Here is a 14700-nt window from a genome sequence, read left to right on the forward strand (position 1 = left end):
ATATATATGGGTTTAATAATTAAATAAGAGAGATTTAAATGGGGTGTTATAAGGATCATCCGTCATGTAAGATAATTTCAGAGATTTGCTTTTATGAAAATCCAACGATAAAGTGGGTTTGGTTTTGTATAATTCATACAAACTATCAATAAAATATAGATCAGAAAACATAACTGAATCCATGAATTGTAGCGGAATAACTTTAAGAACCAAAAGTCTTCTATGATTTTTTTCTCCTTTCTCCCCTATTATAAGTTTTTTTTTATGGACAGAAATAATGAACTATAATATTCCTTTTATAGGGTATGAAAACCCTAGTTTATTAGGGGAACGAGAGAAGGGACTTCCAATAATATCCCTAAACTTTAATTCTTTAACGAGTTCTTATCTATCAAAAAACCAAATTAATATCAAAATCCGAAAGCCTAATTACATGGGCCACATAATAATTTATTTCTTACATTTTCCCACTTGGACAAACTTGATGATCTAATAAACTTTAAGCATGTAACTTTACATTAGATTCATCTATAAATAACTTTGATTTGAATAACAATCGAATGAATCATGACGGTCACATATAATTTTGCAATATGATTCCTTCTTTGTATCACAATCGATCACCATCCAACTTTCTTTATGGCCAAAAGAAACTATAAATATCATTATGCATGTTATCTCATTTTACATCATGTATACACAAACACTATAACGATAACATGACTAATAATCACAAAAACATCACCATAATTGGATTCAGTCTATCATAAACATAAATATAATGAGCAAAACATTCACTGAATCTACCGTCATAGCAAGGAATTATATTTAATGCCCATGCATTTTGACATAATACTTTAAATGTCTTAGGCGTTAATCCTTTAATCAACGGATCCGTTATCATAAGATCATTACTCATATGCTCAATTGACATTATATTTCTGCACTTCTTCTTTTACACAATTAAGTACTTTATATTATGTGTTTAACACCATTTCAGTACTTGTTGTTTTTGACTATAAGACATATGTGGAGTTATCACAATAATTCTCAACGACTTAGATATAAAAGTAGACAATTTCAAATCCTGATATATAAATTCCACATATCTATGATCCATAAAAATAGCTTTAAAGTAAACTATAAATTTAACTTTCATAATAGAAATAACGATGACATATTATTTCTATTTTCCATTGTGTTGTTCCTCTAAATAATTGGAACAAACAATTGAAAGTCGATTTTTCTAGTATCAATATATCCGATATAATTTGAATATAAATACCCAATGATTTTCAGACTCTAAAATCTCTTACATGTAAACATATATTATCTGGTGCCTTGCAAGTACCTTAGAACTTTTTTTGCAGCTTTCGGTTTCTATTATGGAATTACTTAAGTATTGGTCTAACATCCATCACTAGAAATGACATCTCATGATGCATACATTTGATCAGTAATATAACTCATGACCCTAATTTATAAGGAACATTTTCTATTTTCTTTTAGTCCAAACCAAAAGACAAAAGAGAAATGGGGTGAGCTTGCAATTCGATCTTCTACCATCCTTCTTCAATTAATTGTCCTCTCTACATTCTTTATATTATCTGTAAAACATAGTATACACACACACATATGTATGTATATGTAAGCAACTAAAAAAAAGTTGAAACACTTGCATATGGTTAGTCATATATATGTTTATAATCATGACATTATAGTATCCTTAAAGTTGTGTCTATATTAAAAGGCTTGGATACCATTTGTGTTAAAAGAGTTTTAGTAATACGATTTTTCTATTTTTTTTTATGAATGATACATGAAATATGTACTTATACGGTCACAATGCAATAATTGAGCAAAGAAAATGGGACAATGATCATGATGATGGATATATAAGTTTCCCGAGAGGAGGAAAAGTACATATCTATGAGCGAAGAGTACGTATAATCTAAGATTCTGAATGACTGAGATCACGGAGATCGTACGTTTGTTCTGGGTACATAGATACATATATATATATATATATATATAAGTATGTGTATGTATATATGTATATGCATATGTATGCATATATTATAGGCAAACTAGCTGTTTCGATATGTCGTGTTTGGTTCGACCAGAAAATATGGGGCCTTCACGTTGTCTGTCTCATGTTTCCTGCATGGCATGCATGGAATTACTATACCTCATATATATTTTTTTTTTTTTTTTTGATAACCGGGTAATCCTAGGTCCAAAGGGCCCAGACTAATCCCGACCCACACGTACAACCGGCACCACACGTGTGGGATGTGAAACACCCGAAGGTGGCCGGAGGGGAAATCTCCATACCCTGGGTGTTGAACCCACGACCTCTTGTTCAGGAAGTGAGCTCTCAAACCAACAGAGTTGGGGGAGATCCCATACCTCATATATATATCTCCACGTCTCCCATTTCATTTTATTAAAGATTATAATCCGACCCATCAAAAGTAAAATGATTATGAGATTCAATGTCCCAGACGACTCGTAATCTATCTTGTTGGAGTTGATTTGACACGTTGGCATGTCTTAAATATATTATATTTAGCAATTAATACTTCATTAATTGTTTGGAGTTTATTGGGGTATAGGTTTTGATAATGATTTACGATGGCTAGTGGAATAGGTGATTAGACACACAAATTAAAATATTCATATTTAGATGAAATATATGATGAAAAATCCGACAAAAAGTCCAAAGCTTTTAAAGACTAATGTTTAATTCGTTTTTTCAATAATTTAAAACATAATCTTTCTTGCACTTTAGAATGCTTGTGTTAAAAATCATATTATTTTGTTCCAAATTAATTAGTTTGGATTTTCAGTACATTCTTTCTAATCCTATATATGAATAGGATGCTTGTTGTACTAAACTGTGTAAATAATATATATATATATATATATATCAAAATGTGTATACATGGTCATGAAAACGTGTTTGCATTCAGAATAAAAGAGAATTTAGAATTTATATTTGTTTAGGGTTGATAGATTAACTTGTTTTCTATTTGATTTTGAATTTTTTTATTGTATTGTAATTTCTACTAGGGGTGAGCGTTCCGGGTTTCGATTCGGTATTCAAGCGGTTCGGTTCGGGAACGGTATTTTCGGTTTTATAAAAAGTGTACCAAACTAGAACCGAATGTTAAATGGTTCGGTTCGATTCGGTTCGGAACGGTACCATTATATGAATACCAAATAAGTACCGAACTATAATATTTACACATATATTAGTGGAATATTCGAATTTTGGTTCGGTATTCATACGGTTCGGTTCGGTATTCATACGGCTCGGTTCGGGAACGGTTCATTCGGTTCCATAAAAAGTGTACCAAATTAGAACCAAACGTTATTCGGTTCGGTTCGGTATGGTTCGGTTTCGGGACGGATCGGGTTGGTACTAAATTCTCGAACCGAAGTGCCCACCCCTAATTTCTACAAATAGAAAATCACATTATATATTTAAATTCGTTAGATAGTCAATAACAATGCAATAAATATGTCTAATAATTTGAGGGTGATAAATATGCCAAATCTTTTTTCAATTTCCCGTTGTATTAATTTAATGGTGGTTGGCCATTCTTAATCAATATCGTTATCTATGGATGGAGATTGTCGTGGTCATTTCGTTTCATATATAATCAAGTCGGTCCATGTGATGAACGTCCTTTCTTAGAGTGAATTCATTTAACTTTGCCCTCTTTCCGTTACTTGATCTGCGTTGGGATATAGTCCAGATATTTTAATTAAGTTATTAGATCGAATATAATACAAAAATAACCTAACTTGAATAGTTCAACCGGTGAAATGGAGACGCAAAACGTCTATTCCGCTCCGAATTCGAGAATCAAATTGAAGAGTAGAGTGTAATTCCAATCACCCACCTTGTTTCCGGCTACAGAATTAGTTTTGGACCTAATCGATTATCTAAAAAAACGATACAAAAGTTCAAACTCAACACAACATTTAAACTCAGTTGATTCGATACGATTAAATTTTTCGTTGTTGAATATGATCCTCGTTATTATACCTAAATTTTATTTCATCAAACAAAAAACACCAAAAATAAAAATCTTAAATTTTGTAAATTAAGAGACTGTTCATCACAAGAAATGAATCTATTATACGATAAAACAATTATCATTTGAAACTATTTTTTAATATATAAATAAATAAGATTTGTGGTATGTATCTAGGGTTACGTGGGTGAGCCCTAAAGAAGGAAGGATAACCAAAGCTCGAAGCCAAGAAGGAGATAGACTGACTGACATTCATGCTCCCTCTACCAAAAGACAAAACACCAACATCATGGCCCAGCTGTCACCATTCCCTCTTTTTTTTTTTTTTAAATTCTATCTCTTGTCATTTCTTTGAAATAATATAAATATTATGTTTTTATGGGGTTCAATTTTTATAATCCCGTATGGAATTTAAGTAATCATAAAATAAAAAAATGTGCCATGCACATGATGATAATTATACACTGTGTTGTTGCTTGGGACATGGGGGCACTCTCCTTGATCCAAGGACTCCGATCCTCTCGTTATATTTTTTAATTTCAATGGAATATCATATGATCCAAATCATGGATTTATTAAATCTTTTATTATTATTTTTTTGGAGTCTGATCGCATTTACTTGAACTGCCATGAATTGGAATTGCCGTACCGTACATCATCATATCCATCTTTTTTCTAGTGTATAAAAGCGTTTAAAAAGATAAAACTATTTACTACTTGCATTGGAAGTTTTGGCATTACGGGTTTCTTACATAATGGATAAGGTTACACAAGGTTCAAAGCCCGAAGACCATATAATCTTATAGAGAACGAAAAAAGGTGAAATCTACGAATCATTCCTTGAGATTGGTATATGAAACCGAAGAAAGATTTAAAATAGTTTTGATTTCAAATGCAAAAAAGGGTAAAGAAAGAAAGAAATTGTGGTTTTTGGGCCAGGTCAGGTGGTAAGGGAGCATGGGAGCAGCACTCTGAGGTGGAGGGTTCGAATCCTTTCGTCGCTCTCCCTTCCCCTTGACCTGCTCGCCTGTCACCCCATTATAATGGACTGATTTACTTTCTCCGCGTGTGTTGTAGACTCGTGCGCGTGGGCGTGGGGTTTGACCTGCAGGCGCCTAAGCCCAACTACGGCCCGAGCGTTAGGCGCGCCTGGTGGCCAGGTTTGACGGACTGAGGTCCATGGGGACTGTTAGGCGTGGGTGGTAGTCAATTCGTCTCCGTTTGTAAGGGTAGATAGTCATAGGGATTCCCGTAGTTAAAAAAAATTGTGGTTTTTGATTATGCAGTGCAGGAAGTGTAGAAGACAGATGGGACATTTGAAGGAAAAAGAGCAATGGGGGCCTCAACCATTAATTGGGCTGTAAAGATAAGATTAAGCAGCTTGCTTAATCAATGATTCGATTGCCATTAGTGGATAATCATCAATTAGAATGGAACACGACAATACTTTGGTTCTGATACTTCAACGTGGAATAGGAAGAGGGCCACGGATGCAAGCTGGAGGGGCAAAACACCAAAATCTCCTCCTTTGGCTTTTCATATTTCAACCCATCCATATTTCAATCTGAATCTCACCCACCATTATGATAATCATTTCTAGTAAATAAATGAATAAATAGAACGGAGGATGAAGAAAACATCCTCTTTATCTCACAGTAAGATCCAAGAAAGGACAGAGACTGACCAAAAAAAAAAACCCAAACCTGTTTGGTTGGGACAGCTAATGTTGTAGGGGACTCGCACACGCACATACATTTTATGGCCTCTTCTCTCCTTTTGCCTACATTCAAGGTACATCATCATCCTCCCTCCTCTCTTATTTGCACCAAAAACAAAAAAAAAACAAACAATAACAAATTCAGTAAAAAGAAGGATCAGAGTTCTTACCATCATATGACAGGCAAATATCCAACCATTATATATACGTATATATAAGTGTGTATGTATAGTCCTGGATTGAATCAGAATTTCAAGCCGAATACTTTGGTACATTTACCAAGGCTCTAGAGTGAAGCAAAACATTCGGCTTGATGATGAACTGGTTTAAGAGTTGGAAGCCTGTCTGCAACACATAGTAGGATGCAAGCAAGTCAGTAGTAGTATTGACTCCCACCCATATTTGTACAAAAAGAAAAAAGAGCCAACCGAAACCTTCGTTCAATGGCAAAAACATTAGGACAGAAACATTGAATCTAGGGTTAGATCCCACGAAGCGGAGTTCAAACAACAAATATTCAATGATTATTCTGTCAGATTTGCACTGGAAAACGCTGTTAAGATGAAAAAATCCATGATATTTTGAGTATAATAGTAACTAATAATAATAATAATAAAAGACAGACAAGGGAACAGTCAAGAAGAAGAAGAAGCCAGAGCAAATACTTAAATCTGCAAGTATTCAGAGAGAGAGGTCTCTGAGAACCTAATTCAAACTTACTGTCTTTGTTGTCTCACTCCACTATTACTTTTTCCAGTAATTTGACCCATACCCTTTTGGCCTCTTCCTCCTAATCTTGTATTCGTTCTTACTTATTAGGGTTTCTACTCCCTTATATAAGCCTCGTCTCATTCATCTTCAGAGTCCAAGTTCTCACATCAAAATCCCCAAAAGCATAGCCCACTATTAGTATAAAACATATATTTCATCTGTATAGAGTTTTACAGATATCCATAATTTGTGCAGAGTAAATATATAAAAAATGGTTAAACCGTGTTGGAAAATAGGTGTTGGAAGTGAGGGAGGTAAGAGCAATACCGGGCAGGTTGATGGCCCGACATGGTTTAAGGATCTTGGCCTTCATGCCTTTGGTGAATTTTCCATGGCTACGATCCAAGCCAACGGTGTGATGGAGGATCAATGCCAATTCGAATCAGGGCCATTGAGCTTTACTGATCCGACGTTTCAGGGCACGTTCGTCGGGGTTTATGATGGCCATGGAGGTCCGGAAGCTTCCCGATTCATCTGCAACAAGATCTTCCCCAAGTTAAAGAGTAATGCACCCATTACCATTCTCTCTTTTTCCCTCCTTTTGAATCTGGAAGGCACTAATAAAAGTTTCCTTTAACAGAATTTGCATCAGAGAATTGGGAGATCTCAGAGCAGGTGATAAGAAAAGCATTTGCAGAGACAGAGGAAGACTTTCTCACCATGGTGAAGAAACAGTGGCTCAGGAATCCGCAGATGGCGTCTGTAGGGTCATGTTGTCTGACGGGAGTGATATGCAATGGATTGGTGTATGTTGCCAATGTGGGAGATTCACGGGCTGTGTTGGGCAGAGCCGAGAAAGGAAGAAGAGGAGTGAGAGCTGTTCAGCTATCTGTTGAGCACAACGCCAACCTAGAGTCCGCAAGGCAAGAACTCTGGTCCATCCACCCCGATGACCCCAACATTCTAGTGATGAAGCACTGGACATGGCGTGTCAAAGGTTTAATACAGGTAACAACCATTCAGACACAAAGACAACAATAAGATCTCGTTAGAATCATGCATATGTTTGAGCCATTTCTTGCTCATAGTGTAAGAAACTGAAGAAGAATAGCATTATGTCTCTTTCCAGGTTACAAGATCCATAGGTGATGCATATCTCAAAAGAGTAGAGTTCAACAGAGAACCTTTGATGTCAAAGTTCAGACTACCTGAGCCTTTCACCAAGCCGATCCTTAGGTCTGATCCATCTGTCACGGTTCACCAGCTTAACCCTGAAGACGAATTCCTGATTTTTGGTTCGGATGGGCTGTGGGAGCATCTTAGCAACCAAGAAGCTGTGGATATTGTACATAGCTCCCCACGAAAAGTAAGTTCGATGTCCTACCCATCTCCAGTGGAATATCAACATCTTACACGGTTAGCCCATAAGATCTCCTTATTGATATTTCAACTGACACAGGGAATAGCAAGGAGACTGATCAAAGCTGCACTGAAGGAAGCGGCTAAGAAAAGAGAGATGAGATACTCTGACCTGAAGCAGATCGATCCTGGAGTGAGAAGACATTTCCACGACGATATAACTGTTGTTGTGGTTTATCTCGAGCCCGGGTTCACCAGAACAGGTCCTTGTGCTTCTCACCTGTCTATCAGAGGAGGTCTCCACGTGCATTCAACCTCATGAAAGAATCATACCCGCTACAACTATTTTCCTTAATGCGTTAGACAAGGAGCTGGAGCACAGGGCAATATCCTGAAGATCTAGCAGCAATAGATATAAAAACATGAAATTGTGAGAATCCATCATCTTAAAGAAAACATGAATTCTCCTCGATACAAGAGGAAAACAATGTAGAGTTCTCAGGTGCCCCTGTATGCACATATGATACATGAGGGTACTTAAAAACCATCAATGTTAATACTGGTGGTACAATATAGCAGAGAACCTGAAAAAATTGGATTCATAATCCTTGGTCCTTGCACAAGATGCAAGTACAATCAACGCACGCACAAGATGACTGAACAGGCATGCTTAGAATGGAGATGAAATGGTCATAACAATTATAACATAAAAAGAAACACTAAATATTACATTCCCTCGAACAAGTCATCTGGCATTGTGTTTGAAATTGTTTGACACAAAGTCTTTGCAAAAGCGGGTGTCTAAATTCTATTACAAACAGAGAATCTCAATGGTTACAGTCATAAAAGTCCCACCATGGAGCTTCAGCTGCAGTCTGAAGCTGTCTCTGCCAACAGACGATGGCACCCAGAGAGAAGGAAATCAACGAGTACCTCTGTAATGCTAATGAGGTCTATAATAACATTGGAATTCTGAAGCAGCAGCTTGTGAAATCATATGGATAAGCATGATATAAAAGGCGCGAAAAAGAAAAAAAACACATGCCAATTTTGATAGCTACGATAGCCGAATAGCACGGTTTAAGAAAAACACACAAGAACACACCAGCATGGAATGTTAAGAAAAATGGAACACAACTAAAAAAAAGGAAAAGTACTTCTAACGAAATCCACTTCTACAGTAAATAGAGCAACAAACTACGGTTTTAAAAGGTTCAGGTGAACTATACTAATCAGATCACGCTCCAAGTAGGCTTTAGCTCCAACCTTTTATCTTCCCATTTCTTTTCTATCATAATCAATGCTTTGGTTGATTTGTTCTTGCAACTTTGAAAATACTCATTGCACACAGTAACTACGTATTACTGCTATCTGTGCTTGCACAAATATGCAAGGACATTTTTGGATGACATATAAATGAGATGAAAGTAGTTACCGACTCAAACTTACCGCTTCAAGCACCTGCAACATAGAAAAAGTCCAGTACGTGATTGGCACTGCTGCTTCAGAATTCCTAGATCCTAGCCCATTAATATTGCTTTTTTAGACTATTAGCACTAAAAGGTACTCGTTGATTTCTCAAGATCTCATCTGGTGGTGATAACTGAACCCTGGTCCATTTGATATCCACCCGACTACTTGCAGTAACTTTTAAGTCAGAAATTGAGATGAGGGTGAAGCAGCCAGAGAGGGAACAACCACAAAATGTTAGCGCGCTACCTGTCAAAATGAAAGATCATGGAATCAGAATGAAAAACAGCATGCAATTCAGAATTTTAATATTCGGCCAAAACCCACCTTATATAGCCTACCTAAACTACCAAAAAGAAAGAGCTTTATTCTGGCACCTCAAGCAACATTTCCTGATACAGCTGCCTCCTGATGCATGAGAGAAAAATGAATCAAAGAACTTAAGAGCTTATTTCTTCTGTGTGATTTGCTATTCTAACAAATGAGAAAAGTAAGACATGTAAAAAATGCTTACATTGCTGACGCTTTGCTTCCCAGATGCATCTGAAGATGAGTTTGATAAAGGTTTTGAAAACCTGATGATATGAAGTCACCAATTGAATGATAAGCTACAGAAAAGTAAAGCTCTGACTCGTTGTTCGGATGAGCTAAACATTAGAAGAATACGGGAAACCAGTTTTTTGGTTACATGGAAAAGTACCTCAATGTCCTAGCTTTACGTTTCTCCTCCTCAGCAGAATCAGTTTTGGTGTCTGCCCCAAATCGGGCCAGCCTAGCTTTCTTCTTTGCCTCTTCAGCAGCGGGTGCAGACGATATGGGAAGCCCAAATCTGAGAGAAACATTAAGCAATGACAAAAATGTTTCCTTTACAACCGAAAATGCACAAAGCAACACCATTTCCATGTTCCACTTGAACGCTATGCAATCATAACGAGGAATATAATCAACACAAGCAGCAGCTCGGTAGCAAACCTCTCAGCCCTAGACTTTCGCTTCAGCTCCTCTGCTTTCTTTGTACTCTCTGAGTCATTCACAAAAGTTGCGGTTCCAAACCTGCATCAGGGATCAGAATAAACTCCAATATCGCCACCATAAACTTGACAAACAGGAGAAAACAGCAATTCTCAATTTTCTGATACAATCCTCGTGTTTCTCTCGCAATAACAAATGCTAAAACAGAGAAAAGCCAGTCAGTGCAATAAAACGACAGAAAACCCTAGCTCTCCACCGACCTCAAATTACAACCCTAAAACACAAATCCGAAAAATTCGAGAAGATTAAGTGTTCGAAACTATTCCTCTTACCTCTCAGCACGAGAATTCCGTTTCTCCTCCTCCGTAAGCTGTATACGCAAACCAAACCTCTCAGCACGTTGGATCTTCTTCTGGATATCATTAACAGGTGATTTATTCCCAGAACTTGCGTCGCTCGCGGCTCCGGTAACCTTCGAGCTATGACCGTCATTCTTCTTACCTCCCTCCGTAGCCAAAGTACCTCCCGATTCCGGCAGTGCTACGGTCTCGGTGCCGGGAGGGTCCTCGGCACGATCTGATCCCGCCGAGTTAAGGTCCACAATCTTCTTAGGGTTTTCAACGGAGGAGAATTCCCCGCCATTCTCCGCTGTGACGGTGACCTTATCGCCGTTGCTCGCCATGGAATCGATGCTCCGTACAAAGACGCGTTTGGAGGCAGAGTCCGCTGAGATCCTACGCTCGCGAGAGCCGATTAGGTAAAAATAAGACGTGCCGAGGGTATTCTCGTCTATAATGGATTATATAGACGTGTTCGTGTTTCCGGGTCGGGTCGAGTCAAAATAGTCCGACCCATGAATTTGCGGGTCAAGCTTTAAAACGGCAGTGTATTGAGAGCGGAGTGGGACATTAACAAAAAATAGCATGTAACCTCAAACCATACCTTCGTTCACGAAAAAAAAAATATTACTATACAATAGTTCGAACCAACTCATTTTCACCCCAACTCGTTAAGCCCATTTTTATTTGGGTCAGAAAATTCCGATTCATCTCAAATCGCTTAACTCGCGAGCCGACTCATATTTTTCTAAATACCTAAAAAAATTCATATCAAATTATATAAAATCATATCCAAATGATACATTAACATAAAAAGAATATACCAATACATCCAAATCATACTTATATTCATAATTACAATTCATATACAAAAAAATCATCTTCAAATAGATAAAATCATAATCCATCCATGTACAAAAAATCATTTTCAGATCCTAATCCATCCATGTATAATTAAATCTTAATCCATATACAAAAAACCATCTTAAGATCCAAAATCCATATATAAAAAATTATATCTAAATCAAAATATCATACCAACAATATCAACACTTTCAAGTTTCAACGTAAGATTTTTTTTACTCCAGCTCGCGAGCTAGCTCGTTTGGGCTCGACTCGTGGTAAGCTGGCTCACTCAGCCTATTTTTATTTGGATTCAGATATTCTTTGTTCGGCTCGGTAAAAAAGGAGCCAACTTCGAATCGGCTCGCGAGCTCGGCTCAATTTGACATGCCTACTCCGTACCTTTATAAATATATCTTTATAGTACCTTTTAGTTTTTATTAATACCTTCTTTCTCGTCTCACGCACGTTGTATCTTTCTCCGAGGTTTTTTTCCTGTATGCCATAATTTTTAGCTAATTTGATGCGAAAAACAAACAAAATTTCTCAAGAATTAAAAGATTTGGTTAATAGGAAAGTTTTATTTTTAAAATCTGTTATTTATTTTGAGTGTTAAGAATTTTTTCCGTTCTCGTTCTCATGTCTATATTTGATTCATATGATCTCGATGAATTAAACGAAATCTATATATATTAATAAAGGAGTTTAAAGGATTGTGGTGAAGCCACATCAGCATCCACCTCATTATCTATGTGGCATTTTATTTTTAATTTTCCTATGTCATTTAAAAATTCATTAAACTAATGAGTAAATGTATATAAATAATTAATTAACAGTTTTAAAAAAATATGAAATAAATAATAAAAGTAGTGGATGTAAATATACATTTATAATTTAAATGTAACGTATTATAGAGTGGGTTAAATTTAATAAAATATGTTAAGATTACGTTACAAAAAATAAATAATAAAAATAGTGGAGGTAAATATAATGAATTTTTTAAAGGTAACGTATTGTAGCATTTAAAAATTACAATATGAAACGGAAGATTTATGTGCGTGGTATTCATTACGCCACTATGAACCCGAGATCAATAATATATATATAAAATCGCGAGCAAGAAAAGATCACTGGCCAGTTAACAACAATAAAAAATTTGCATCTCCATATGAGGACCCTAGCCACCCGAGTATCTGGGTTTCAAGATTTTTCAAGAGGAGGAGAGATGATTTCTATAATTTCTATAATTACAACACAAAAGTGTGGAGGAGAAGATCAAACGAGATTTCAAGAGAGAATCGAACGAAGCCACAATGAAAACTGAAATCCAGAGAGCCATACAAGTGCGGCGAGAGAGATAGTATCGGTTAGACAGCGACAGAATTGGACCGCCATGAAAAAAGGATCACATCCAGCTGGAAAATTCGTCGGGCACAGCCGCACAACCAAGAGAGGGAAGGAGAACATAGTGTTAATTAAGAAATTTCCTTTATATATGTGTGTATTATCTATATAGATATATACTATATATATTTCATGTATGTAATATATATCGTATATATGTATATACATGTATAACAATAAGAACACTAAAAAATCATTATATATCGATTCTATATTGTATCTATGTAAATATACTAATATTTACTCTTCTCCGTAAATATATGATTTTATAATAATTTATATTTTTTCTAGATAAAAAAATAATCCATATTAATACTAAATCTACATAGAATAAATGAATACTCCACAGTTTGGCTACAGTTATCCATATCTTGGGTTTTGATCAAATTTTGTTATTTTATAAAAAAATTCTTGATCATTTTTTATCATTTTTGGATAAGAAAGAGAGAACAGCAGAGACAAAGGTGAGAAAGAGGTCCTTAGCCAAAGGAGCAAGACATGGTGGTGTAGGTTGCGTTAGAGAACGATATTGTGGTTAACATTTAAAGTAAAATTGTGAATAAAAATATAAACAATATATAAAAATATATGGTAAATAAGAAAATTTTCAAGAGACTAAAAACATGAGTTCAAAACAATCGTAACATGACTTTCCATGCCAAAAAATTTTCATATTCAATTTTTTAAATAAGAATTATATTAAAGATTTGAAATCAAAAACTAAATGACGTGCTAAATTTATGACATAGTACATATTTAGAAACAAAAAAATAATTCTGATATATCAAAGAAAACAATGTCAAAAATTGCAACAAATAATCAGCTGGTTAATATATCTTTAAAAAGTTCGATATATGAAGAAAAATTATGAGTTCATGAATATTGATTTTTCACTTATTGACGAGAATGTATATATAGTAATATTGTGTAATATATAAATAAAGAGGTTTAAAATAATTTGATAAGCTTATGTTATTCTCCATATTATATCTAAATAAAGAGATTTATATAATACACTATTCTCTCCGGTATATTTTTTTAAAAAACTTAAAAGATTAGGTATGAATTATTAAATATAATCGATTATTCTTATAGATATCATATTCGATCAATTGATTTACTAATATTAATTAAAAAAAGAAGAGAAGATTCTATTATATAAAAAAGGGAAAATGACATTTTCCTACACCAACTTTGCAAAATGTGACCTTTTCCTACACGAATTTTTAATTTGACAAAAAACTACACCAAATTATCAAATGTGCCAAATTGATACACGAACTACCCAATTTAACTGCAATTTCCTACACAATCCGAAAACGGTGTTAAGTGTCCGTTAACCGCTGACGTGGCACGCCACGTCAGCCGCATAGATTTTTTTGCCACATCAGCATGCCACATCATATTTTTTAAAAAATTCAAAAAAATATGAAAAAAATCGATTTTTTTAAATTTAAAATAAAATAAATAAATAGTAATATATATATATATATTCATATATATTCATATCTATATACAAATAAAAATATAAATATATATACTCCTATATAAAACATACACATATATATACAAACATCTATACAAATATATATATACATATACATACAAACAAATATATTTATATATACATATACATATATAAACACATATATATGTATATATATATATGCATATACATACATACATACAAAATAAAAAAAATCACACATATATATATACATATTCATATCCACATACAAATACAAATATAAACATAAATACTTCTATGTATATATATTTCTATATATATCAAATAAAAATATACACATATATACATGCATTTATACAAATATATATGCATATA

General features: G+C 34.8%; 2 protein-coding genes and 1 long non-coding RNA gene across 7 annotated transcripts; 1 reads left to right on the forward strand and 2 right to left on the reverse strand.

The window, feature by feature from the left end:
- Positions 1–5545: 5545 nt before the first annotated feature.
- On the reverse strand, positions 5546–6890 carry LOC104816306. Of its 3 annotated transcripts, none has more exons than XR_772276.1 (4): positions 6799–6890; positions 6481–6616; positions 6040–6105; positions 5546–5858 (listed from the first exon to the last, which is right to left on the reverse strand). It is a non-coding gene; the product is annotated as an uncharacterized LOC104816306 (long non-coding RNA). The 3 variants fall into 3 exon arrangements; XR_772274.1 differs by having other exon boundaries at positions 6481–6663; positions 6799–6884; XR_772275.1 differs by lacking the exon at positions 6481–6616 and having other exon boundaries at positions 6799–6885.
- On the forward strand, positions 6722–8868 carry LOC104816305 (probable protein phosphatase 2C 67). Of its 2 annotated transcripts, XM_010545047.1 has the most exons (4): positions 6722–7034; positions 7112–7479; positions 7601–7837; positions 7931–8868. In XM_010545047.1, exons 1-4 carry the CDS (start codon positions 6743–6745, stop codon positions 8150–8152), a joined length of 1119 nt encoding a protein of 372 aa, XP_010543349.1. In that variant the 5' UTR covers positions 6722–6742; the 3' UTR covers positions 8153–8868. The 2 variants fall into 2 exon arrangements, with proteins under 2 accessions (XP_010543349.1, XP_010543348.1); XM_010545046.1 differs by having other exon boundaries at positions 7601–8868.
- Positions 8538–11041, reverse strand: LOC104816304 (protein MODIFIER OF SNC1 11). Of its 2 annotated transcripts, none has more exons than XR_772273.1 (6): positions 10605–11041; positions 10273–10353; positions 10001–10129; positions 9815–9875; positions 9628–9708; positions 8538–9549 (listed from the first exon to the last, which is right to left on the reverse strand). XR_772273.1 is itself a non-coding variant. In XM_010545044.1 (6 exons), the coding sequence occupies exons 1-5, from the start codon at positions 10952–10954 to the stop codon at positions 9679–9681; spliced, it is 651 nt and encodes a 216-aa protein (XP_010543346.1). In that variant the 5' UTR covers positions 10955–11041; the 3' UTR covers positions 8538–9549; positions 9642–9678. The 2 variants fall into 2 exon arrangements, 1 of the variants encoding a protein (XP_010543346.1); XM_010545044.1 differs by having other exon boundaries at positions 9642–9708.
- Between the last annotated feature and the right edge of the window lie 3659 nt (positions 11042–14700).

This window comes from Tarenaya hassleriana, unplaced genomic scaffold (assembly GCF_000463585.1).
Source record: "Tarenaya hassleriana unplaced genomic scaffold, ASM46358v1 Cleome25, whole genome shotgun sequence".
NCBI classification, from domain to species: Eukaryota; Viridiplantae; Streptophyta; class Magnoliopsida; order Brassicales; family Cleomaceae; genus Tarenaya; species Tarenaya hassleriana.